General features: G+C 41.9%; 1 protein-coding gene and 1 long non-coding RNA gene across 2 annotated transcripts; one reads left to right on the plus strand and one right to left on the minus strand.

Moving 5' to 3' along the window:
• On the minus strand, positions 1–26,482 carry LOC109511815 (uncharacterized). The gene is made up of 4 exons (XR_002167396.1): positions 26,373–26,482; positions 21,853–21,856; positions 3,242–3,248; positions 1–11 (listed from the first exon to the last, which is right to left on the minus strand). It is a non-coding gene; the product is annotated as an uncharacterized LOC109511815 (long non-coding RNA).
• Positions 15,778–27,841, plus strand: slco4a1 (solute carrier organic anion transporter family, member 4A1). The gene is made up of 13 exons (XM_019863146.1): positions 15,778–15,902; positions 16,987–18,070; positions 18,425–18,515; positions 19,475–19,596; positions 19,831–19,942; positions 21,868–22,022; positions 22,348–22,612; positions 23,133–23,298; positions 24,043–24,221; positions 24,391–24,455; positions 24,879–25,027; positions 25,817–25,911; positions 26,457–27,841. Exons 2-13 carry the CDS (start codon positions 17,248–17,250, stop codon positions 26,608–26,610), a joined length of 2,376 nt encoding a protein of 791 aa, XP_019718705.1. The 5' UTR covers positions 15,778–15,902; positions 16,987–17,247; the 3' UTR covers positions 26,611–27,841.
• Positions 27,842–27,978: the final 137 nt, after the last annotated feature.

The raw sequence follows: 27,978 nt of genomic DNA on the forward strand, positions 1-27,978 counted from the left end.
ACTTTTGTCTTCTCTGCAGAGGCAAGTTACAAGGGCAGGAGGAGTCAGGTCGCCTTTATTGAAATGGAGGTGATGTCATCTTCCTATTTATCTTGAGCTGTCTCTCTTTAGGCCAAGAAGTGAGTGCGTGATGTGTTGGCATGCCTTAGTACGACATTGAGGCCGGCTGATGCAGTTTAAATATGCACAACCACTTTCTGCACACTTGTCTTTGTTATTTTTTTTTTTCCGTACCTTTTGTGTGTATGTACAGCATTCTGTCTTGTCCTCACCTCATTCACGTCCAAGACGAAGTCATTACAGACTGCGTGCTAAAACAAATAGATAACCCAAGAGGTATTTTATTTTTATGGCGCTGTATAAATTCTCAATCAAGGGGCTGTATTTCAATCTCTGACAGCGGAGGGGTAGAAAAATCATCGTCGGTCGCTGTGGGATTTCCAACTGACTTTGTCTCAAACACATGGTAATCTTAATTACGCTCATTAATGTGTTTTTACTTACCATTTACACTCATTAACCTCAATTAGCATCGGAAAGCGGTACAGAAACGCTGCTCACACTTATCGTTCCTCAACATTTGTGTGTGTGCGAGAGTGTGTGTGCACGTGCATACGTATACCATAATCAAGAAATTATTAATGACCATGGTCTGAAGAACAAAAACCCTGTATTGTTAGTGGCACTGTGAATGCACTAGCACTGCTACTGCGGTGACAAACGTTTGTGCCACTTGGATGTTTGGGTTTTTTTTTTTGTCATTACAAGAGGAAATGTGGAATTTTTCAAATTTATTTGAAAAATGTTTTCCGCATTTTCTGCACGATAAGGTGCTTCGGCGTTTAACGCTCGCACACATTCAATAAATGGCCTATTTTAAAACTGTTTCCATATGTAGGGCGCATTGCATTATAAGGTGCCTCAATAGTGGCTGTGGTTACGTTGTGCATCCACTAGATGGAGCTACGCTAAAGGGAATGCAATACAGTACAATACATCTTTCACAACCGCTGTAACAAAGCGCTTTAAAGAACATGTAAAATACTACGTCCAAGACATCAGAATATTGCAGGCTTTAGCATCTTGTGAGAAGACCAACATGGCTACCATGAACTCCTTCAAGCCCTCTTTGAGTCCTCCCCCATTGCTGTGGTGGGTGGTTGTTTAAACTGCTGAGGAAGACATTGGTCCCAGTGGGCCAACAGATAATGAATGACCTCCATCCATTCCGCACAGTGAGAGCAATGGAAAAAAAAGACAGAACAAGGAAAGAATATGCAGTGCTTTCACATGATATCAATTGCATTGTAACTGAACCTCTACCCCCACCTTGCTTTTTTTTTCATTGTTTCGGTTCTATCACCCAACATCCTCCCCGATCACCTCTATTCGTCTTTTATCCAAGCACGCTTTCATAAGAATGAGGCTGAATCTACTGGCCGTCTGCTACACCATCCCCCTGACATATATCCATACAGTATGCAGACTGTGACCTTCATCGACTGAGAGAGGTGGACTTTCATCTTGGATCTGTAAAGTCAAGCCAGTGTGTTTTTTCTTAAAAATACAGATGCTCTGCACAGTGTGCGTGCGTGCGTGCATGCATGCGTGTGTGCATGCGCGTGTGTGTCACGTATGGTACTGACTGCCCACAGAGCAAAAACCAAACAGCTTGATGAAGCAGTAAATTTCACTTCACTTGCCTGTATGTGTCCCCTGACAATCACTTCTTCGCCGAAAATGCGTTTCTGCTCTGTCGTGACCCTCCTTCACACTCGAACGGCTTTGTTGAGTTGAAACAAACGACAACCCAAACGCACACAGTTACTCAACGCAAACGCAGGCCAGCAGTCACGCACAAATGTCAACAACTAAATTAGCACTCAGTAGACCATAACCCCCCCTTCACCAAATAGTACCTCATAGTTTTGGTTTTAAAACAAATAATGTCAAATATACTGCAAATGTAGAAACACACACAACCAAAAAGAATTTATGTGCACACCACAAATTCAAAAGTGTTACATTTCCAGCATTGGTGTTGTATGTTAAAAAGCATCCACACATACCAACACATGAATGGGGGTGGAAGGTGGGTGGAATGTGGGCTCCACCTCATATCGGCCAACTTGACATCAACCCCAACTGGGGCGCTTTAACACTGTTTCCTCATTTGCCTCTTGATGACGCAGCATCAAGAGCAACTGGGGGTTCAGTGTCTTGCTCAAGGACACTTCGACATGGTCACAATGGCCCGGGATCAAACCCCCAACCTCTGGATTGAGAGACGACCACTCTACCACTGAGACTTCTTTGGCTTTTACATTACCTCTCCCACAAAAAAAAAAAAAAATCATAAAATGACAAGGTTCGTGCTTGTGAAAGTATGTGTGCCAGAACCTGAAAGGAGTGAATGAGCAGACAAGTCTGCACTATTTTATTTGTACGGCGGTGGCAAACTGCCAAAGGCTTTAAAAGCAAATAGTGATCATGGGTTCATCATCGATCCATGTGCCACCCTAAAATTAACTGCGTGCCATCTTGCTAACTGAAATACTGAGCACACAACGATGGAAAAAGTCAAGTTATGACCATCACGGAAGATGAAAAAGACATTGACTGAGAAGGACAGCGTAGATGTAGAATACGGGCATGATCGGTGCGTGGCAGGGAACTAAAGAATTTGAGAAGTGAAAAAAGTGAGGGGGGGGGCGGATGAGTGAGGACAGTTGAAAGCTGAAGTTTGCTGACAAGGACATAAAATGAGGCCTCCTCTGAGAGAGCAGCCTGATGAGTGCAACAAATGAGGCGACAGGAGAGAGCAGACGGCTCCGTCACACTGATGCGTGTCCGCCTGTGAGGTCGTATGTCTTTTTAGAAGTGTACAACAAATCCCCCGAGTGGGTGTCACTGATTCTGATACATACACCAAAGGAAAGTATTCCCATAAAAAAGACATAATATCTATATAAGCCACTTTTTCCTAACAATGGTCATGGCAATGTTGGAACTTGACACAGGTAAGCCGGGGTCTGGACTTGAACCCATGACCTCTGCGATGTGAGGCTGTTGTGCTAACCAGTCGACCAATATATCCATCCATTTTCTCATCTGCTTTATCCTCACAAGGGTCGCGGGGCGCGCTGGAGCCTGTCCCAGCCTTCTTCAGGCAGTAGGCGAGGGACAACCTGAATCAGTTGCCAGCCAATCCCAGGGCACACAGAGACAAACAACCATCCACCCTTAAACTCACACCGAGGGACAATTTAGAGTGTTCAATCAGCCTACCAGGCATATTTTTGGAATGTGGGAGGAAACCGGAGTCCCCAGACAAAAATCCACACGGACACGGGCGAACATGCAAACACCACACAGGAAGGCCGGATCCGGGGTCGAACCCACAACCTCTGCACTGAACAAAAGTGCTGTTTCAAAAATGTGATCGTGGTACAGATATTTTCTGCTTATAATATCGACACACGGCACTTTGCTGTGTCAGGTTCTTCTTGAATACTGCTATGATGTCACACCAGGGATGGTGCTACACTGGCGCATCGAGAGAAATGTATGCAGCCCCAGTTAAGCTCTTTCAGCATTTCATTTGATAATCTAAAATATGTTTACAAAGAAAAAAAAATTGCAGCCCCCTATATATCAGTCATGCCCCCCTTTAGCCCTGGGAGAGTAAAAAATCTTGGAGCCGTGCCTGTGCCATACTATATGGGGGACTACTTTCTGCACACACATTAGCAATGGAACCACGAAGCAAATCAGTATTTACTGTACCAAACCAAAACGTAGTAGACATTTGGCTCAAGTAAAGTGATTGAAAACCTCCCGGTGAGTGTCACGCTTTTCAGCAGTTTTCATTCACATATTCGACACATGGTGTTGACCCGCTCTGAAATGCACGGACAACTCTCAACTTTACAACGCACAGACACACACACACACACACACACACACACACACACACACACTTGAACTCATCACTCATGTTACACCAAGCAATGGTGCAGAGCAATTCAGGATCACATCCATTTCAATCTAAAATAATAATCCTTGTGGCTAGAATAAATTATGGAGCCAACTCTCGCTGTGTTAGCACCAAGCTAATGATGCACATCCAGGTTATGTTCTTCATGCTCCAACAGATTAATTTTACTTTGACCAACTTGGTCTTCTGACGTTTAATCAAAAGTACTTGTCTTCATTCGGCGCTTTTAAAAGGCAAGCTGACACAAGATGTTTCGGGCGGTTGGGGTGAAAGGTCAGACCGAGGACACATTTTTTGATTTTTTTTTTTTTTTTACTTTAAAAACTAAGGCAAGTCTGATGCCGCTGTACCCGAGTGCAGAACGCAGGGTTCTACAATTAGCTTTCATGAGAACGACAAAGATGAAACGAGCCAATCAAAAATGGCGTATCGTAAAAATAGCTTGACTGCAGCGGTATAAAGCAAGATCCCACCGGTTGCTGCCAAGCTGTACTGATAAAATATATCATATACAGATCTTGTGTTTTACAATAATAGTCATCGATTCACAGATGAAACTAGCCAATCAAAAATGCCGTATCATATCACAAAAATAGCTTGACTGTAACGGTATAAAGCAAGATCCCACCGGTTGTTGCCAAGCTGTACTGATAAAATATATCAGATACAGATCTTGTGTTTTACAATAATAGTCATCGATTTTTAACATTTCATATGTACGAGTGATTTAAAAAAAACAACTTATTGTCAAATCTTTTCGACAGCATCCACTGTGTTTGTGTTCAAACGGTTTGAGAATGGGAGACATAAAATCAAAAAGACATATATCTAAATATATATCATGAGTGCTAATTGCATTTTTGAACTAGTCCTTTAAGGCGACGGCAAAATTGACATTTGCAGTAAATATTCATGACTATTGAGTTATCTCTTTTTTGGTGTGAAATGCATTTTTTGTTGCTTTTCTTCTTTGAAAACTGATTTTATTTTTTGTGTGCAACATACGCATGGTTCATTGTGTGCACTAAACAAACACATCTATAAATTATGTTTTTATTTTCCGATTTACGAAGGTGAGTGCACGTGTTAAACTTGTGTGGTGCAACAAGGTTAAGAACCACATATTCAAGCTACTTTTGAAAACTGCGATAGGTTGAAGCTCCCTATGATCTTCAACAGCAGGAGAAACGATAGAAAAGGGAAAGATAGAATATCCCGAAAAGAAATTTCAACACCCGCCAAAAAAAATCTGGTCTTTTTTGTGTGATCATGTAAACATGTTTTCTCATAGAATCTATGTTCATTTCAGTTTCAATTCTAAATTGCTCATTAATGTGAATGTGGGGCATGCCGGTACATGGTTATTTTCTCGTTTCCTCTCTGTGCTCTGCGAATGACGAGCATTTCTCCACTGTTGGCTTGTGGGGGGAATGCATTCACCAAGGAATAGAAAAGGTTTGAGAAATCCATTCTTATCTTATATTATGAATGTTTCTGCACCACTGTTAGATTCGCCTTCCAGTCAAACATGTGCTAAGCCTGATGCTGCTCATAATGGAAGACACCTTCAAGCACCTTATAGATCACGCAGTTATAAATACACAAACACAATATTAAGGTAATCAAGGCTCACGTCATTTAAATCTGACATCGGCATAAATGCATTTTGGGTGTTGAAATGAAATTATCCTTCTTCTTATCGATTAGCTGGATGACTCATAATTAAAGCGGATCGGGCCTCGGGGCTACTGCAGTGTGTATGACTGAGTGTGATGAATGCTGAAGCCCCCAACATCAGGATCCCTCCACTCAGCACTATCGCAACCTCCTGTGGAAGCACGGCATGATCACGCAGAATTGTGTGTGTGTGTGTGTGTGTGTGTGTGTGTGTGTGTGTGTGTGTGTGTGTGTGTGTGGGCAACAGAGAACAGAAACCACAAACAGATTTCTATCAGTGAAGACTTGTATTTTCAAGCGTCAGTTGCAGACTTGAGTCAAGTTAGTGTTTCCGCCCAAAAGCAGCGAGGACGTTTCGTTTTCATCCAGCCACACGTTCCAGTAAAAGAAAACAAAATGACGCAGAGAAGAAAACTAAATATTTCAATGTCTTTACATTCACAATTAGTCTGTTTTAAGGGGGCGGTCCTTGGCCATCACTGGCTGGTTCATTTTGTGCACAATTAAAAAAAAAAAAAAACTTCATACTACAATTAATGGTGTTTACTTTTATCAGTTTTTAAGAAATGCATTTTTTTATGTCTTGAATTTGTAAAAAAAAAATCATATTTGTATTTTTCCCTCACGAAGGGTTCGGTGAATGTGCATATGAACTGGTTGCGTTCGGTACCTCAAGGTTAAGAACCACGGTGCTAGTACTTTAATTACAATGAGGGGCAGTACAAGATGACTTGTTGAGCCCTCTTTCTGGAAAAAAAAAAAAAAAAAACCACAAAAAAAACGCAAAATATAAATTAGCTTGCGTGTGGACTCACATTCCAGAAAATGAACTGGTAGCTCACAGACAATTAATGAACCAAAAATAAATTCGACCGACCTGTATGTGTGAGCCCGCCCGTTTTAGTGGTTTCACCATATGGAGAAGAGCGCCCTCTTGTGTTTCATATGAAGAAAAACATTAACCTTGAGAGTATCTGGAAACAGGGCCGCTTTGCTGCGTGCTTTCCATCACTCCTTGATACAACGCTTCCGATTCAAATGATCAGGATCAATATCAGTCTTCTGCAGAGCTTGCTGAGCATTTGAATCAGGTGTGTTGCGGCAAGGAGAGAGAGAAAACATGCAGCTTCAAGGAGTTTGAGAGCTGGTGGAGTCGAGAGAGACATGATCATGTCTCCACGCAGCACGTGATTTATCAAAATATCATTTCATTTCATGTGACATCACTCAACTCTCACGGAAAATGGCCCTATAAAAGGTGCCGGATGTCTGCATCTGCAGACCGGGGCATCTATCACTACCGAGCACAATTGTTTCGTGGAACATGACATCATTCAGCTGGAAAGGAATACTTCAATTTTACATGGCATATTATTGCCGCTGTATAATGCACACAGAGGGTCTTCTTCTCAGAAGGCAATACTGTGCACTCAACTTTGCCCTCCTCCTGAATTGAGAATTGAAACATTGCGGCTGCTTAGTTGCTGATGAGAATGTCAATCACGCAGTAATAATAATAATAATAATAATAATAATAATAATAATAATAATAGAGTGAAATCATTTTAGAAAAATAGGCTTGAAACCACAAACGATTTCTATGAATGGAGCAATAAACTGCTTTCAGACAATTCATTAGCTCGAGATGTCACTTTTGAATGTAACCTAGAGTTTTTAGTAAGATGTACGTATTGAGTCAACATGACACATCGTTATTCTCTGCTGACCATAGGGGTTATTAATGTCCTTCCATACAGTCAGTCATCTGCTTTCTGTCGCTGATACTGTTGACAATGCAGAGCTGGAGGCGATCCCGTTTTACTTAAAAAGGGAAAGGCGGGGTACACCCTGGACCTGGACCTAATCTCCTAACATGCATGTTTTGGGGAATGTGGGAGGATACCAGAGAAAAGCCATACAAGCACGGGGAGAACATGCACTGGTTCAAATGCGTGGAGGCCTCCACACGGAAAGGTCTGAGATTTGAGGTTTTCTTAAAATTGTCTGAGAGGCACTTTGGAGATGAAAGTCATTATGTTTAAAAATTCTGTTTTCCACATATAAATATATTTGTTACTGCTTTTAACTACTGTACATAAAAAAAAAAGTGGGCAAGTAAACTATTAACTGTTCATCAAAAATTTTATAAATTAGGGGTGTGCAGTGCTCCAATATTCAATACATATCTTGATTAGGGTTGTAAGCCTGTAACTAATGGTCCTTTTCATCATTGATTAACGTGTCAAATATCATGTGGATTAATCGACCAATTTTAAATTTCCATCCCTGTATTAAAAAACAGAACATTATTTTAAATTGACAGCGCACTAACATACATTTGTTATGATTTAGTCACTGGTTTCGTCAGAAAATAGGTAAAAATGTTGATCATAGTTTTCCAAAGTAAAAGCAATTGTTTTATTTTGAATCGTCACAAAGATAATCAGTATGCTTTCAGGGACAACTTTAGAAATCGGATCATTACTGCTGAGAATCTGAAATTCTGAGCATTGAGACCATTTTAAATTGAAAAAGATGTCTAAATGCTTCACTCATAAAAACTAATGATTGATTTTGATCATCGATTAGTTGTTGATTAATCATTGCTCCGCTAATCTCGAGGCATGAGGAGCAATATCATTCGAGAACAATTCATTTTAAAGATGGTATCTCAGTGAGCGGTGAATGTGCGTGAGGGTAGCGAGCGTTGAATCTGTCAACTTTTTTTGTCAAATGTTGGCAAAATTCAGTTGGCTCTGTCATTAGCAACATTTTGCAATGCCAGTTGGGTAATCTGGAAATTTTGGTGAATTATTTTCTATCCCTGCTAAACTGGACTGTAAAATACACTCCTAAACTGCTACTAAAGCCTTCCCGTGAGTTCCTTCCAGTCTGCGGATCTGTATTGAAATCAGTAAATATAGTGCGTCCATACCACTTGAATCCAACGATCAGTTGTCGTATAAATGTACTACCAATGTCTCAAGTAATGACTGCCTACATTTGTTTGGGTGTCACACAGTCACAAAAATTTTATACCAGAACTAGCAACAGTTTAGCATATGACTAAAAACAACCTCGCTGTCTCTATAATCTCTACAATCTATAATGTCTGTACAAAAAATAACGCGTTAAAGAGGCATAACACAGGCATTATTACTTTCAACAGCAACGAAGCATGACGTGAAAGCCTCCAAGAAATTGAAAAATTCGTTTTGTAGAGCACGTTGTTGTTCTGTAATCATTTGGCACCCTCTACTGGTCAAAAATGCATACAACAGCAAATGGAGGATGATTGCCACTGTCAGCTACATGAAAGGTTTCAATATGAAAGTAGTCTGTTTTCCCTGACCATTTTGTAGGCTGAAAGTGGAGATTTAATGACATTGTGTGGCTGTAAATGATGTCAATTTACCCATTTACCATTATAAATTACAATAAATTACAGTGAGATGTTTTATTTTGTACTAATTATTTGTTTGTTTATTAACATTACAGCTCTTGTATAAGGCTTATTTAAATTATAGCTCTTGAAAAAGGCTTCTGATGATATCAGTGTTTTGAATGAAACTTCAGGCTACCTGGGATATAATTGGACAATTTCATTTTTAAAAAAATTATTGAAAGAGAAAAAAGCATAATGCCATTATTAAGACTTGGAAAATAGCAGCAATTAATTTTAAATGTGTTCTTGTACAGCGTGTGGGTTCAGTATAAAACTTGTCGATAAAGTGTTTCCAAGTGTTTCCAAACCCTTGACAACCCTGAGGAGAAAAGTCGAGCTCCGCCATTGCTTGTCAACAGCTGTTAGTTAAAAATGCAAAATGATTGTTTATAGTGGACAGGTTTAAGACAGCGAGTGTAAAACCCAGTAAAACTTTTTTTATAATTTACCCCCCCCCCCCCGCAATGGAAACAAAAGAGCCAACCTCTAATACATTTAAAATGTATTTTGGTATTTTGCACTACTGATTCTGCTCCGTTTTTTGATTGTCACGGTGTCAGTGTCAAGTTCCGGCCATATTGACAGTCTCGCGAGGCGGCAACGTGCTCACTTCGTCTCAGCGCCGCTGTTATCAGCATGCAGCACTTGCACTTGTCATATTTCTCTCAGGAAACCAGACGTGGTGACACGAGGGAGGGTGTACTGCATATGGAGATTCTTTTCAAGGTAAGCGCCGTTCATTTGGAGAGAGAGAAAAAAAACAGGCGTTCCATGCCCTATGGTGCGGAAGCTGCGGAGAGGTGCACAGTTAGACGCACCAGACATGCATCGAGCATGCAAACCTGAACCGGGTTTCGCGACAACGCCGAACAAAAGGAGTGTTTTGTAATCCGGTGACGACTGTAAAATAAACGCTTTTAGGATTAAAACACATCACCAATTCAGGGATGTTCCATCACAACTGTTCACGTGATTCCCTCCTCCAGCGAAGATATTCATTAGAACGCAGTTATTTGTTTTATCCGTCAGGTTGCTGACAGCCGCTGGAAAAATAATCGCTACTACCGCGTGTTTTTATGCATGATGCTTGTTACCTTTGTCACCGCATGGTCACAGACGTGAGGGTGGTTCCCCCTTGCGAGGGGGTGATGGGCTCACTGAGACCAAGACCTGGACCCAGATCGTTATATTTATTGCACCCGTTTTTATCAATGCTCGTAGTTTTTGTTCGTAATGGCGAATCTAAGCTTTACGATGAGCATATCACCTGAGAGCAAGACATATTATTTTAACATGATGGATGGATGGATAGATCGATAGACTAACCATCTATCTTTCTGAAGATCGATAAAATAACCATATATCTAGCTAGCTATCTATGTTAAAACAATATTCCTGTCTTTCTGTCTATTTAAGTGAGAGATGATTTATGTTGAACCCAACGAAGGTGTTCTTCAGGTTCTCTCCCACATGATTGGGGTTGTTCCTCCCCAACAAACTCACCCGAGCATGCTTATTGATCTTGCTTTGTGTGCAAGAGAAACAAAAAAAGAGCCTTTCCCAAACTGCTCACACAAAGTTGGAATCGTACAATTGTGTAAAAGAGGGAATTATTGAAAGATAAATTATTTGGGTTTTTTTTTTTTGTTGAAGCCCTTGATAAAAATTGTTGTGTCTCAAAAATGTTGGTCCGCTTCAACCTGTGTAAGAGCGCATCAAACTGCTGCTTTGTGTTCTGTACTGTAGCACAGTGTTTTTCAAACCCTGTGCCGCGGCACACTGGTGTGCCGCGAGACATTGTTTGGTGTGCCGCGTATAATATCCAATTTGTATGCCTGTGTGGTCTATCGCCCAGAAAGTAATCGTGTAGTACACTCCCATACCGCTAGGGGGGAGCAACAGCTAGCCAATTGCCTTGTATTTCGACCACTGGAGACAAGCGAATTTGTCCCGCATGAATGCGGGACGACAGTGAAACAATAAATATGAAAGATTATAAAATACTTTTTTTCTTTGTGCTCATTTGATTCAAATTCAAGCAGTTATAACATCATTCTTCAATGTTAAAAAACGGCCATAGTAACAATATAACACGTTAATTGTTAAAATAAGCGTGGGCGGGGGGGGGGGGGGCACATTTTCAGCTAATAGTGTGCCGCGAGATTTTTTCAATGAAAGAAGTTTGCCTTGGCTCAAAAAAGTTTGAAAAACACTTGCTGCAGCGCAACAGTGCTAGTATCAGCAGTCAACAGGAAGGACAGGAGAAAAAAGCTACGCTGAAGAGCAATGGGTCTGAAACTATGGGCTCCCTCTACTGGTATGTGAAAGAATCATTGTCCAAGTCTGTTTCTAATTTTTTAAAATATGTTCTGTTGCTGTAGCAATTATCACCGTGTCATGCGTTGGGTCACAGGTGTCCCTCCATTTTTACGCTTTGAAATATTCTTATTTTCCGTGCAAGTGTAAAAAGCACTTCACTTTCTTCCTTTCATAACTTTGCTGCTGTGTATTGGGAATTTCTCCATTGCGAGACTAATAAAGGTTTTCTTATCTTATCTTACTTACAATGAAACATCACAACCGTAAGATGCTGACCTTTTTGTTTCGGTACATCAAATATGTTATATAAGAACTTTCCGAAATACTCTGGATTGATTTTTGCTCAGTGTAAGATTGCATAACATCTGCCTAGTAATCAGATCTGCTTGGTGGGTCAGAGAGGATTACTTGTTACTCGGAAGCTTTTCCGGCATTAGGGGTAGAATCTGTTTTTGTTGTTGATAGTTTTGTGAATTTCTCAGTAGAAGTACATGCCTTAAGCGTCTGTTCACAAGGAGTAACATTCTAATAAAAATGGTTTGGAACTAATTATTTGTACTACTCCATTCCTTTGACTAGAGCCTACTGGAGTGAGCATGATATGGAATAGAAGAAAGAGATAAAATACAATGTATGTCAGTCATCCATGCACCAAATGCATCACTGCATACTTTATATAGTATATAAATACTGAAATGTTACCACGGCAAAAGGTGAAGTAACATCAGTTGATAGATTCTGCCTCTGGAAGGGTCGGTTGATTGCCTCATCTCTGCACTGTGTTTTTCCATCTTGCACATGTTGAAAAAGGCTATGAGCGCTATAAACACTTAAGTCAGAGAGCGCTGTAGGTGTAATTTTAATTAATTTATTTATTTATTTTCAAAAACCTAACTCTAACCCTCAACCCTAACCCAAACCTAACCCTAAACCCTAAAACTAAACCCAAACTTAACTCTACCCTAACCCCTAACCTAACCCTAAAATCAACCCTCACCCATAACCGACCCCTAACCCGACCCTACCCTAACCTGAACCTAACCCTACCCAAACCTAACCCTAACATATCCCCTAACCCCGACACTAAACCCTTCACCCTAACCTAACCCTAACCATTAAGACCCAATCCTAAACCCATCCCTAACCTAACCCATAACTCCTAACCCTAATCCTAACCATAACCCTAACACTCCCAATGTGGAGTTTGCATGTTCTTCCTGTGCTTGCATGAGTTTGCTCAAAGTTGTTTGGCCTGCTCCCCGAATAGAAAACAGACACTTAAGTTCAACATTCTAAATTGTCCGTAAGTTGGGGTTTTTTTTTTGTCTCCTGGTGACCAGGCCAGGTTTACCCGAGCTCTTGGCCCCGGTTTGCTTCTGTATGGCTGCTATGTTGCATACGCACATTCAAACACACACACACACACACACACACACACACACACACACACACACACACACACACACACACACACATCAAACAATTCCATCATTGCAAAACTTAACATCTTAGAAGTGATTGAGGGCTTTTTCCCATCAGGGGTCGCCACAGCGAGTCACTCGCATGATATGTTTGGCGCAGTTTTCACCCTGGATGCCCTTCCTGATGTAAACCACCCACATTGTTATCCATTGTATGGCCTGACTGGAATCTGAACCAGGTTCCCTGTGTCTCAAGTCACCAGTGTTACACACAGAACGAAATTAGTGCATATTCATAGAAACACTCACAGCACTGCAAGGGAACCGGTGCATGTTTTTATTTAAATTAATTCACATTATTGATTTCATTGATGTCAGCATCTGAAAATATTGGACAAATAAAAAATACCTTAAATTCAAGAGGGAAATTATTTGCATGAAAAAGCAGAACAAAGGTTGGTCATTCCAAAAAAAAAAACCCACCAGCCCTTGACTCAAAGTAGTTGTTTGATGTGTTTGATGTGTTTGTGGAGTAAGTCCAACAGGAAGCACAAGAACAAAGCTTTTATTTGACGAAAGAGCAAAGAACACAAACATTTTAGAAAGTCAAGTGGAAAAAGACAACTCATTTTATGAACAACCGCAGCCGAAACAAAGCGCTGTATATACATACAAAACTACAAATATATAATTAAGATACAATAAAACAATAGCACAGTCAAAACATAGAAAATAAGACAACAACAAAGGCAGCGTCTCAAGCTGTGTTAAAAGCGAAGGAACATAAATGTTTTTTGTTTTTTTTGAGAGAGATACATCAAATTAAGAGGAGTGACCCACATTCAAAATTAAGGTACAGTATTCAGCTTTTTTTATGATTATCGATATTACTTTATACGAACAAACTTTGGGGTTTCCTTTAGCCATGCTAGCAATGGTTAGCACTGACTCACGAGCAGAATAAGAAACTAAAGGCTAGTCGCCGTTATTGCGCGCGCGCACACACACACACACACACACTCACACACACACACACACGCGCGCGCACACACACACACACACACACTCACACACACACACACACGCGCGCGCACACACACACACACACACACTCACACACACACACACACGCGCGCGCACACACACACACACACACACTCACACACACACACACACGCGCGCGCACACACACACACACACACACTCACACACACACACACACGCGCGCGCACACACACACACACACACACTCACACACACACACACACGCGCGCGCACACACACACACACACACACTCACACACACACACACACGCGCGCGCACACACACACACACACACACTCACACACACACACACACGCGCGCGCACACACACACACACACACACTCACACACACACACACACGCGCGCGCACACACACACACACACACACTCACACACACACACACACGCGCGCGCACACACACACACACACACACTCACACACACACACACACGCGCGCGCACACACACACACACACACACTCACACACACACACACACGCGCGCGCACACACACACACACACACACTCACACACACACACACACGCGCGCGCACACACACACACACACACACTCACACACACACACACACGCGCGCGCACACACACACACACACACACTCACACACACACACACACGCGCGCGCACACACACACACACACACACTCACACACACACACACACGCGCGCGCACACACACACACACACACACTCACACACACACACACACGCGCGCGCACACACACACGCACACGACACTCATATCGAAACGGTTTTATTCATATCTGTGCAGCATACAATATCAGTCTGTTGGTAAATTTCCCATTAAACAGTTTCATGACTGCCAATTACTTCCCGTAACGCTTCTCTCTCTTAATGTGCAATTATGCATTGTTTTTTATGCAGTGGTGTTATTTTGTGTGACTGTGCGTTGATCGTCTCACGGTTCTCCATAGCGAGGTGGTACTGTAGTTATGATCAGAGGTAGAGTGTCATAGAGTAACATAACATTAAGAATCATAAAGAAAAAAAAAAAGGAACCAATTCTTCGGTTGACTCTGCTTCTTTTGGAAACAAGACCACAGTTTTTGAGGAAGCAGCTTGCGGTCACCGGCGTGTTGTGGTTTACTCAACTTCAGTTCCCGCTCAGTGACGGTTTGAATGTGAGTGGGTATGGTTGTCTGTCTTTAAATGCCGTGCGATAGGCTGGCGACGAGTCTACTGTGGGGCGGCGTCTACATTTTAGCTCATTGAATGGCCTGCAGCTCACCCCTAACTCTCAATGAGATAAGCAGTGTAGAACCTGGATGGTTTGATAAAGCAACATATTGATTTTCACAGACATATTTTGGGTGTCATGTTTGAACGGAGCCAAACTGAATTTGCTGCTCCTGCCAAGCATAACCTCGGGGCATGTGCTTTGCTTCTTCAGAAGCCTTTGTTTACCACAGAGCAGGAAAGACCTCCCGAGGATGCAAATGAAAACTTTGTGAATGTTTGTACTGTCGTCACGGATCGGCGCAGCATTCGCCTAATTTGGCTGCATGCGGTTCAGTTGCCTCTCAGTGACTGCGTAGATGCTTGGCCGTGTGTATGTGTGTCCTGCGATTGATTGGCACCCGGTTCAGGGTGTACGCCGCCTCTGGGCCAACGTCAGCCGGGATATGCTCCGGCTCACCTGCAACCTGCGTGAGGTTAAACAGTACAGAAAATGGAGGGGGTTGATGTATCGTGAATTGTCTCACGATGGACCCGCTGAGTCATAACAGGTGGAAAGTAGTGTCTCGCAGGTGGTTTATGTCGCACCAGAGCAAGCATGCCCCCCCCCCTCCCCTCCACTCCCACCACCCTTATGGGCGTGTCCTGGCGTGCTGCCTCAGCGCTACTTTATAAGAGGCTTTCTGAGATGGTCTTAGAAGTTGTTTCACTTTCATCTTTTCCTTTCGTTCTTCCGCAGACCTTTTTGCAGACCTCTTGATTGTGACATGTCGGAGTGGAGGTAGGAGGCTGTAACTCATAATCTTTAGCAACTCTTGTGTTTTTGAGGACACTCTTGAACAATCAATTTTATATTTGTCAGCTCTACTCAAAACTTTTTAGGTTGTATCATTTGCTCATTTTATAACGCTCACTTATCTCGGCGTCACTGACGGTATAGTGGCTCACTCGCTCACCACGCAGGCAGCTTGGGTTCGGCTCCCACTAGTGATGGTGTGAGATGTGAATGAGTGTCAATGGTTAGTGGTGACTGGCGACCAAACTTCAGGGTGTATGCAGCTCGCGTACGCTCCAGCTCCACTCGATCCTTGAACACGGTGAGCGGTAGAGAAGATGGCTGGATGGAGTGTGATAAATATTGTACATATATCTTCTAGGAGCACAATGGAAGATACCATGTACAGAACACAGACAAAATATTATTTTAGCAGGAGAGGAGGGTTTTATTGATTTGTTTTTCGAGAAATGATTGACTAATGTAAACATTTACTCGGTCGTATTTTCAATTTTTCAAAAAATTTTTTTGTTTGTTTAACAAGTGTAATACAACAGACATGCACATTCCTTCACATATCTTTGGTCATGTTCTACTGTGTTTGATTGGATGAACAACTTCCCAAGAATGTCTTTTTGGTCAATGGGGTGTGTCATTCCATCGACATTTCTAAATTCAAAAATCTAACATATATGCTGATGTGTCCTCACCCGCTTGCTGTGTGCAGTAAAATACTCCACAGTTTCAACTTTGTTGCCGCTCCATTTTCTTTGTTGCAGACAGTCTCCTCTTCAATATAATTTGTTTACATACCTTGAGTAACAATCACATGCCCAGAAAAAAAATGAAATTTGTTCTTTGTAAACAGGTCTTGTTTTCCACCTGATGCATTTTCTCATTGTACTATTTAAGGGAAAAACAGATGTCCCCAAAAAGCCAAGCCTCAAACCGATTCGATTCGTAGCAGTGGAAAAGCGATCATTTTGGCCCCAAATACGCTCCTTGACCATCAAAAGGGATAGGAAACTGTACTGTGACAATATACAGTTATGGTGACGTTTTAATTAATTTTTTTGTCGTCCTTCTGTAGGAGGCCATGAGTCAACCAGTCGTGTTGCCTTATAAAGCACCAGAACAGCCTTAGGACGCACTCAGAAAGTGTGGATGCATGGAATGTAGTACACAAGAAAGAAGTACTTTTTTAATTGCAGAGACCAGCTGGGTTAGAACCTTGGAATATTTCAATTTGCCCCCCGCCGCCCCCCTGGATTAAGCTCTTTCACAAGTCGTGTATCTTGTCATCGCCAAGCAGTGTCCCCATTCTTACCCCATCTGCAGCCCAAAACCCTCAATGCCCGTTGCTGATGCCTCCTTCAGCTCCAGGCGGGAGCTCCTTGACCTACGCGGCCCCCCTCTGAGCAGGGATCCGTCTCTGGATGACCTGAGCCCCGTGGACTCTCACATAGACAGTCTCGTAGACTCGGGGGCCAGACACACCGATGCTCCCGTTCGGCCATCCATTCTCACTGGAGTTTCCACCTTTCCAGGACAAATCTATGTGGCACAAAGCAGCCTTTGCTCAGAGTCACAGATTAGGTTGAATCAAACCCCCACAGACTCAAATCAGCTTTGCGGCTGGGGGGCTCTGACACCCAAAGCTGTCCAAGTCTTCAACACTCCCCGTTGGGTGTTGTTTTTCCTGTGCGTGGCCTCTTTCCTCCAAGGGATGATCATCAATGGCTTCATCAACACCGTGGTGACAACCATAGAGAGGCGCTTCGACCTGCGAAGCTACCAAGCGGGCCTCATTGCCAGCTCCTATGACATCGCGGCGTGCATTTGCCTGGCCTTTGTCAGCTACTTTGGCGGGACGGGCCACAAGCCTCGCTGGCTGGGTTGGGGGGTGCTTCTCATGGCTTTGGGTTCTCTGGTCTTCGCCTTGCCTCACTTCACCACGCCACCTTACCGGGTCAGTTTGTCCAAGCAGAGTGGAATGTGCTCTGCCAACCGGACCAGCCCTTGCCAGGACCAAGAGGGCGAGGGATTGTCCAGCTATCGATTTGTGTTCATGCTGGGACAATTTCTCCACGGCGTGGGCGCTACACCCCTTTACACGCTGGGTGTCACGTATCTGGATGAGAATGTCAAGTCAAACTACGGGCCTGTTTACACCGGTGAGTCACGTTTTTCAATCTTAAAAAATACAGCACTTGCCTTGCATCCAACATTTTCAAGTGGCAATTACTAAAACTGTAACCTATTTGCGGATCATGTGAAACATAATGATTAATGACCAACTGGCTGGCTGTTGACCTATCTACTGTACCTTACGCGTAATTTGTGTGATGATAAGATCAAAACAGTATCATGTATCATAATCCTTTATGAAACCTGATCCATTATTGAGCAGAAAAACACAGCAACAGAGAAAAGTGACCCTTTTGTCAAAAACTTGAGTTCTTGTTACGAAAAAGGAAAGAGAAAGTTCCTGAAGTGACACACCCATGCTTTCATTCTGTGTCCCGCAGGGATCTTTTACACTGCAGCCATTGTGGGTCCAGCAGCAGGTTACCTACTTGGGGGTTACTTTCTCAACATTTACACTGAGATCCACCTCACGTGAGTCTACTTATGTGTGTGTTTTGGGAGAGTTGCATTCTTCAATAATTATTCGACAGTGTATTTTTCTGTAAAATAAGAGAAATAGAAATGACATGGGTGTTTAGAAAGTCAGAGACGGGGGCTACCGGTCCATTCACATGACTGCACAAAGCATGGGTTTGGTTTATGTCGACGCAGTGTGAATGAAAAAATAGATGGAGCAGATGGACGGATGAATCCATCCATTTCTATGACGACTCATTTTGTTCAGCGTTGAAAAAAGGAGGCACTGTTCCCCGCTGACTTTGACTCGACTTATTGGCATCCAATCAATCACTGGACACGACAGCGCAGTAGAACCCTTTCGCATTCACACTGAACTGAACCCACCCTGTCTGCAGGGAAGAACAAACGACTACACCCTTGGTGATATCATGTTTTTTTTTTTCCAATTTGATCAGGAAGGAGCATGGTGGACTTAAGTGTCATGTTTCTGAAAGCGTGGTCCCTGCCCAAAATATACATCACTTGGGTTGAACTTTGGAGTGCGATACATTTTCATAACTGCTACTTAACTCTATTTACTTTGCAGGTAAATTTTTGCATTACATTTTCAAAACTGTTACTTAACCATATTTACTTTGCAGGTACAGTTTTTATGTAGGTTTTCAGGGGCGGCCATTTTGCCACATGCTGTCAACTGAAAGGTGATATAGGAGCTTGTTTTTTTTTTTTTTAATGAACACGAGGCCTATTATAGCACTCTATTTTGACATTGGTCATGAGAAAAGTATTTTTTTAGGTGGTACATTTTCAAAAGATTGAGATCAATTAAACTGGTGGCTCGCAGTTAAGTCATTTCTCAAATTCAGGTTTGCGTCTTGACTTACTTTTTGTTTTGCTAAAAATGCAAAATCTCAATATATTCTAAAATAATGCTCACTGTCATTAGCGTATGGATGAATGTGTGGTGACAGGACAGAGATGACCCCAGAGAACCCTCTTTGGGTTGGTGCTTGGTGGATTGGCTTCCTACTTGGAGGAGCAGCAGCTCTGTTGGTGGCGTTTCCCATCCTGGGCTATCCAAGACAGCTGCCAGGTACTCATAATTGGTACACGTATTATATATATGCATATAGTATGCAGTTGAGACAAATGGCTAATGTCTTGAAATTGAATTGCAATTTCAAGACATTAGCCATTTGTCTCAACTGTATAAACAATAAATAAAATTATTTAAAATAGTGAGACATAGCTTTGTTATCTTACGTGACATCTTCATTGAATTTGGTTCTGTTTTTCTTTGGTCCCATCTCACTTGGTCCTCCTCCAGGTTCTCAGGAGCACAAGGCCACGCGGGTGTCTGAGGCCCACCAGCTCAAAGATGGCAGTCACACCACAGCTTCGGACCCTCAGTTTGGCAAATCAGTCAAAGACATGCCAAGGTAAGCATGGCTCGACTCTGCAGCTTTTGGAAATGGTCAGATCCAGATGTGAACAAAAATGTTTTTGGCTTGTATGTTACTGAAATGAGGTCCAAATTCTAAAACTATTTCCCAGATACTTTGTGGAATAATAATAAACCCAGAATAGTTTCTCTTCCCACTGCATGAGTCACACGGTTATCCTCCCAGTGACCCCAGAGTACAAAATTTATCATCTTAAATTCGTCAGAGTGAATCTGAAACTAATATACAGAAGGACAGACAAATACACAGTATCACATAAATCCAACCACAGAACCCCCATTTTTATTGGAGAAATTTTCTGGGCCTTTCCTTAAACATTTTAACCTTGGAAAAGGTCTGTGATCTATTGAGTTTGAGTGGAGTTGTTCCTGGAACTTTTTTACAACTAAATTAACTTTTCATGGCTCCTGATGGGCAAAACTATTAGGAGTCATAGCGCCATCTGCTGCTTTGGCATGTGTTTGACATTTTGCCCATTTTATGCAGGTATAGTAAAACACAATATGGCCTGGTGTGGATTTATAATCTTGAAAGAAATAATCATCTGTGTTTGGAGAACTCCAAAAGAAATTGCACACAATATTAATAAGTCAGGAAAAAAATCTTTGCATTCAAACATTTGCGGTTTTACAGACGGCTTCGAGGTTTAACATTAGATAATCCACAGTGATTAAGCCGGGCACATTATGTAACATGACATATCATTCAATGTAGTATCACAGTAATGTAACCATACCAAGAATAGCTCAGAGCTGTTAGGATTAGAGCAGCCGGTTTTAATTAAAATGAAGTAATTCACTTAGCTGGGCCTTAATCTGCCATGCAGTTCACACAACGTTCACTAAGATACACAACACTCGCGACAGCACGGCACTCACCGATACCAAAGGGGCCCTTTTAGTAGCCGCTTTACTATCAGGAACTAAATGGCATATATGGCTGACGGAAGATTTTCAGAAGTGAACTGTGTCCATGTCAATCCTTTCACGTGCCCCTTAAGAGGAAATTTTTGTATATATGTATGTTTATAGGGTTTATATTAATGCTTGGAGTTCATTATGAGTTGTGTTGCTACCAAAATTGGTTATCTGCTAGCGCAATTTCTGCATGGCTGACTCATTTTTTTTTTCTTTCTTGAATTCCATCCGTTTCCATCCTCTCAATTTTCCATTCAGATGCGATTTCTATGAGTATATCTTTAAATCAATGCTTAGAATGCATTATTAGTGTGCTGCTGTGAACATTATATGGTTATTTGCTAACTCACTGTGAGTGGTATGATGACACTCTCCATTGCGGTACGTCATGCACGTACTTATTTATCGACTGAGACTGGTACTTTTTCTCTGGGTGGATTTTTTAATCCATTTTTGTTATTTTGAATAGGTTAAAAAATTATATTCGCTGTTCCGAAATACTTAAATTGTGATCACATTTTCAGCCGTATCGCGCAGCCATATTTTTCCAACTTCATAGTGTCATACAAAACAGTTAACAGGTGAACCTGTATTATTTTGCACATATTGCAATATATTTTCAACAAGGAATATGCTTCGGGGATCTGCTCGATTTATTTGTCACTTAATTTGTTATGAATGAATCCTAAATTGAGTTAGTTGTTTGTGTTTTATTTTGAACTTCAATTCTCTATGGCAAAGTGACTATTTTGCCTTTTGTCAGAAATAAACGAAAGGTCTTTAAAAATATCTGTCATCGGTGAGTCCTCAAAAATCGAAGGCTTCGACTGGTATCGGTCTGAAAAAAGTGGTATCAAACATCCAATCACCCCCCCCATATCGGTGAGTGCTCAAAAATCAAAGGCTTCGACTGGTATCGGTCTGAAAAAAAGTGGTATCAAACATCCAATCACCCCCCCCCCACCCCACCACCCTCTGTTCCAGATCTGTGCTGCTGCTCCTAAAGAATCCCACCTTCTTGTTTTTGTGCTTGGCTGGTGCTACAGAGGCCACTCTCATTGCTGGCATGTCAACATTTGGTCCCAAATTCTTAGAGTCTCAATTCAGCCTCAGTGCATCTGAAGCTGCCACCTGGTTTGGTGAGTGATGAACACATTACTGTATTAAGGAACAACTGAGATTTTTAGGGTTCAGTACTGCTTGTACTTGAAAATGTGAAAAGTGAGGTTTACTTGTATGCCAGCCATTTGTCTTTGGGAGCTATGTGGGGATGTGGGTGGGCGCGACTGCTCCTTCTCAGTGTCTCGTGTTCTGACCTCCCAACTCATGGACCGGGGGGCTTCTCTCATTCCGTGGTCATTGCCGTGGTTGCCGGGAATTTAATATAAGCATAGCAGTAGAATTCATTTTATAGATATACACTATTGTACTATTCTTTGTTTTCTCCTTTGTCCATTTTTCCAGGCTACATGGTTGTACCCGCAGGAGGCGGGGGCACTTTCCTGGGGGGCTATATCGTAAAGAAACTGAACCTCCGCTGCCGAGGCATCATTCGTTTCTGCATGCTCTGTGCCACTGTCAGTCTGATCGCCATTTTCATCTTTCTCATCCACTGTCCGAATGTGCCCTTGGCCGGAATCACCACCCCATACCGGTCGCCGGTCAAAAACCCAATGGACCAGTTCCAGCAGCTTTATGACCGACCTAATCATCTGAGGGCGAGAAACAGGTAAATATCTACTTGTATATCCGTTGGAAATGTTCGGTCCGGCAGATCAGTTCGATGAACTCAGGCCCAGAGAAGCCGGTGGCATTTTTGGGTGTTGTTGATGAATGGCTTTTCCTTTGCAGAGTTTTAAGTTGCACTTACGGATGTCGCACCCAACTGTATTTAACGACAGACGGTTTTCTGAAGTGTTCCTGAGGCTATGTGGTGAAATCCTTGGCACATTGATATCAGTTTTTGATGCAGTGCTGCCAATGTTGGTTTTTGGCCTTGCCGCTTACATGCAGTCATTTCTCCAGACTCTCGTGATTTACATATTATTGTATTCTGTTTGTCTTTATGTGTAAGACAAAGTCCCAACTTCATTGGAATTGAGTTTGTATTTTGTGCTTCCATTTGAAAAAGTACAAATGAGTAAATTCAACACACTCATTTTTTTTCAGTGCCGTTGAATTTATAGTATAGGAAGCGCCACCTAACCTTCTTTTCCTGTTCCATCCTGGCTGCTGGGTAATTCCTTCAGCAGCTCTTCTGTAACGGAGAGCTTGACAGTGGGCTGCAATGAAGGTTGCAGCTGTGTCTGGGAGCTGTATAACCCCGTTTGTGGTGCTGATAACGTCATGTATTACTCCCCATGCCATGCTGGCTGTACCTCCATCAACCACACAGAAGACTCCACGGGCAAAAAGGTACATCAATCTCAAAATTGTTTTCATATATAGGGCGCACCGCATTATAAAATAGAAGCTACAACAGTGGCTGCGATTGCATTATGCATCCACTAGATGGAGCGAGGCTAAAGGGAATACAATACAATACAAGACAATACAGCTTTATTTATAGAGAGCTTTCGCAACCGCTGCAACTGTAACAAAGCGCTTGACAGGCAATTTCAAATACTAAGTCCAAGAAATCAGAATATTGAGCCATATATAAGGCGACAATACAGCTTTATTTACAGAGAGCTTTCGCAACCGCTGTAACTGTAACAAAGCGCTGGACAGGCAATTTCAAATACTACGTCCAAGAAATCAGAATATTGAGCCATATATAAGGCGCATCGGATTACGAGGCGCACTGTTGGCTTTTGAGAAAATTGAATGCTTTGAGGTGCGCCTTATAGTGCGGAAAATACGGTAATTAGTCTGAAAATTATTTATTTCCTGGGAAAAATTAATCTCTCTGCACCAGTGACATATAAGTGACAGCCAGAACAAATAAATGTTGTTCCAAAATGGCCGATGATTGGGAAATATGTATGAATTCACTTGTTGTTGGTGTGACATTAGAAGTGACCCTGAACGGGTAAAGCGGTGTAGAAAATGCATAGAGTGCAAATTACTGTGTTTAGTGGTAACACACCCAAAAAAAAAAAAAAAAAAAAGGGGAGGATGATCCAGTGCCTCACAAAACATCCTGTGGCATGCACCTAGGTGTACTCTGGATGCAGCTGCGTGGTCTCGGCTAATGGCTCTTTGGAGCAGAATGGATTTGCTACGGCAGGAAAGTGTGGCAGCAGCTGCCAACACATGTCAGCCTTCCTCTCGTTCTTCTTCATCATCATCTTCTTCACCTTCCTCTGTAGCATCCCGGCACTCACTGCCACACTCAGGTAAGTTCATCAAATATTGCATTCTTCCAAGGAAACTGTCGATTTTGATTTGCCCTGACAAAATTCGCAAATGCTGTTTTGGAGGTGTAGTGTTCCGGCGTGTAGACCCGGACTGCATCATACTACTGGGGGGTTTGTAATGATTATAACTAGTATTGTACTCTTTTAGGTGTGTTCCAGACAGTCAGAGATCTTTTGGACTAGGGATCCAGTGGATTGTGGTACGCACATTTGGTAAGATTCATGTTTACTTTAATGTAGTCAGAGAGAACGTTTTGTTTTTTTTTTGTATCTGGACTTCCCTGTAGTTCTCCAAGTAGAATTACTTTTTTTCAGTCATGATCTGTTGTGAACCTGCTTTTGCTAAAGTGAAAATGGTATGAGAATCCAGTGATTGTGCATCCTGAACGGCTATATCGTGTCAAAGCACAGTACCCAACAGTTAAGTCAATGCTGAACATGGCACAAAAACAACTTGAGAGGTGGTCATCCGGTCTGTAACCATAGCAATGACATTTGTTCTTCTACTTAATATAACCCAGTGGAGCAGCCTGATCATTTGGAAGCTGCTTTTTTAAGATTTAGTGACCACATACTGTAGTCTTGCTGTGATTTTTGACTCACATCACTCAGATGTCAATTGCTGTTTCCTCGCAGGTGGCATTCCTGGACCCATCGCATTTGGCTCCATGATTGATATTTCCTGCTTACTATGGCAGGATAAGTGTGGAGAGCAGGGCTCCTGCTACCTCTATCAGAACACGGCCATGAGCCGATACACACTGTTCGCTGGCATTCTTTATAAGGTAAATGTTAGACATCAGTGCTCTGAATTTCCTTCGATTACCTGTGAATCATTTATATGTAGAATGCATCTGAACTCAACTACAACACTCACGAGACTGGATACATTTTAGTTGGCCAATCGTGTGTTTTTAACTGGGCAAACCTTTTCCGACTTGGAGAATGCACTGGAGCTTATGAGAGAAAGAATGACAAGCGAAAACAATAAATATTAGAAAAACAGTGCCATCTGATGGGGCAGTGAGTGTGACATGATCATTTTTAATTCATATATTGTGTGGTGAAATTTTACATTTCCATCATAAATGGTCTCTATCTATCTATCTCGATATATATATATATATATAAAATAAACACACACAAGTACCGTATTTTCCGCACTATGAGGCGCACCTAAAAGCATTCCCATTTTCTCAAAAGCTGACAGTGAGCCTTATAATCCGATGCGCCTTAAATATGTATTTTAAATGTTCTGTAAAGCGCTTTGTTACAGCTACAGTGGTTGTGAAAGCGCTGTATAAATAAAGCTGTATTTTATTGTATTGTATTCCCTTTAGTGTCGCTCCATCTCGTAGATGCGTCACGCAACCTCAGCCACTATTTTAGCTTTTATTCTATGCGCCTTATAATGCGGTGCGCCCTACATATGAAAACAGTTTTAAAACAGGCCATTCGTTGAAGGTGTGCCTTATACTCCGAAGCGCATGATAGTGCGGAAAATACGGTACAGTTCTACTAAATTAGACTGGTTGGCGGGAATGTGGCTGAGTCGATTTCGGTGTTGCTTTCAGGTTTTGGGGACAATCTTCTTCTTGCTGGCCAGCATCTTGTACAAGCCTCCCCCGGAGTCACCTCAAAGCAGCTGTGAAAGCAGTGACCACGAAACTTGCAACAAGTGCGACTTTCCTGTGAAAGATCTTTCTGCAGACGGTGTCATTGTCAACCCGCATGCCAGGTTTTGACAACAGAGGCTTTTATCTGTGGAGTCTCGGTTTAAGTGACAGGTGCTTTTTTGATACCTTCAGCCATAGGCGTGGTTATTGTTCCCTAAAACTGAAGCAAAACTTCTGTGTTCCCCATTATCTGTGTTCTCCATTATCAGTTCCGCATTTCTACATTACCTTCAAATAAGTGACAAACAAAAGTAAAACAAAGTGTAATCACTGAACATAATTTCCAGACTACAAAGCACATCTGACTAGAGACCGCAACAGATAAATGTAGCCATGAAACCAAATATTGGTATATACATGTTATGGCCACTTCACTTTATGAGCCGCAGGTCTGCAGAAGCGATCACAAGGGGGGATTTTTTGGTTGTTGGTTTTTGTTTTTGGTTTTTTTTACTGTAAATGCCGCCCCCCCCCCCCCAAACAATGCCGAACTTAGCCAGTTACGCAGTAGCCTCCCAGAAAAGTAATTGATCGCTACCTTCTGCTTTTTCATCCTGCGCACTAAACCCACCAATCCTCAGTGTCGGAAAGGAAAAGCCCTAGAACTCCTTCAGTACGCTCAGGAGCGAGCCAGCTGGCCCCATTTAATCAACACAACTCTTGGTCAACATTCCCTCGGAACCCTGTCATGAATGCTCAGAAGAGAACGGAAGCAAACTCCATATTTGATTTTATTGCCTTTCCTGTTTCCAAATGTTTAAGCACTTTTCTGCAACCAAATTGTGTTCCGGTAAGTACATGTAACTTCTGTACAATAAACTGTGTTCTAGCAGGTGGGAATGTTGACCTCCAATCCTTCCATCATAATCCTTTTCCAACTGAATCAGAATACGGTGGACCTTGAGTTACGAATCTCCATTTTTATGAACTATTTGGGCTTTGCACAAAATATCCATTGAAAAACTATCTCTATGTACAATTTTCGATATACGAACGGTCTTTATGGATGAGCGGATGGATATATGTTATCCTCCTTCTCGTGCTACATAGCCATTATTAGCATTCTCGATCATCCATTGACAACCGATGGACGTGGTCGCCCAAACAAAGTCTAAAAAGTTCTTTTATTTTCATCAGAAAATATTATTTACAATATATTTTATTGAAAGGAATGTAGCGTCTCCTTCAGACAATGAACGGTTAATGTCGGTTGAATCATATCAAAATAGCCTTCCACGCCTGTTGTCGTGGAAGTTCCACCTACATTCACCCGATCACAAATGCCAGAAGCAGTCGCGTTATGAATGTATGCGTCAGTAGGTTCCATGGTGACACTTTGACCTTTTGCTAAACAAGCAGACAAAGTACTTACAATTGGAACGGCTGCAAAGAAAACGGAAGCTGCTAAAGTGAATGTTAAAAAAAGCTCGTTGTGTAGCCAGGTTGTGTGCATCATGCAAAGCAAGGTCAGCACTGAATTTTTGTACTAGTTTTGCTCTTGACAAAGAGCTTGCTGGTGATAGATAATGTGAGGGAGACAATCAAAAAATTACATGGAAGAAAAATGTTTTCAAAAGAAATGTCAAATTAATCTTTTATAGTAAATGACAATATGACGTACCATTTTATGACATTTTTGGAACAGACAGAGACAAGTTTGGACCGATTTACCAAAATCAAGCAATGATTTAGAAAGGAAAGACACACACAAAAAAAAAGAAAACGGAATGTTTTTATTTATAGAGGGCGACTTTTTCAATGGAGACGCTGTGGTCGTTCTTTCCCTTTTCTCCTCCTTTGTTAAAGTTAACAAGCAATAAATAGTCACCGTGTTTTTTTTTAAGGTTCATTTCTTTGAGTGTGTTTTCACATATCTATAATGGATTATATTTATTTTTAACCTCACACTGTTTAAAAAAAAAAGAAAGAAAGAAATCTTGGCACGGGAAAATGGCATTTCCATTCATTTCAGTGGGAAACATGACCTCGTTTTTATGAACAGTTCAAGTGACAAACGAGGTCACAGGCCTAATTAAGTTTAACTGTATTTTCAAATTGAT

This window comes from Hippocampus comes, unplaced genomic scaffold, assembly GCF_001891065.2.
Source record: "Hippocampus comes isolate QL1 unplaced genomic scaffold, H_comes_QL1_v1.1 scaffold1, whole genome shotgun sequence".
In the NCBI taxonomy this organism is placed as follows: domain Eukaryota; kingdom Metazoa; phylum Chordata; class Actinopteri; order Syngnathiformes; family Syngnathidae; genus Hippocampus; species Hippocampus comes.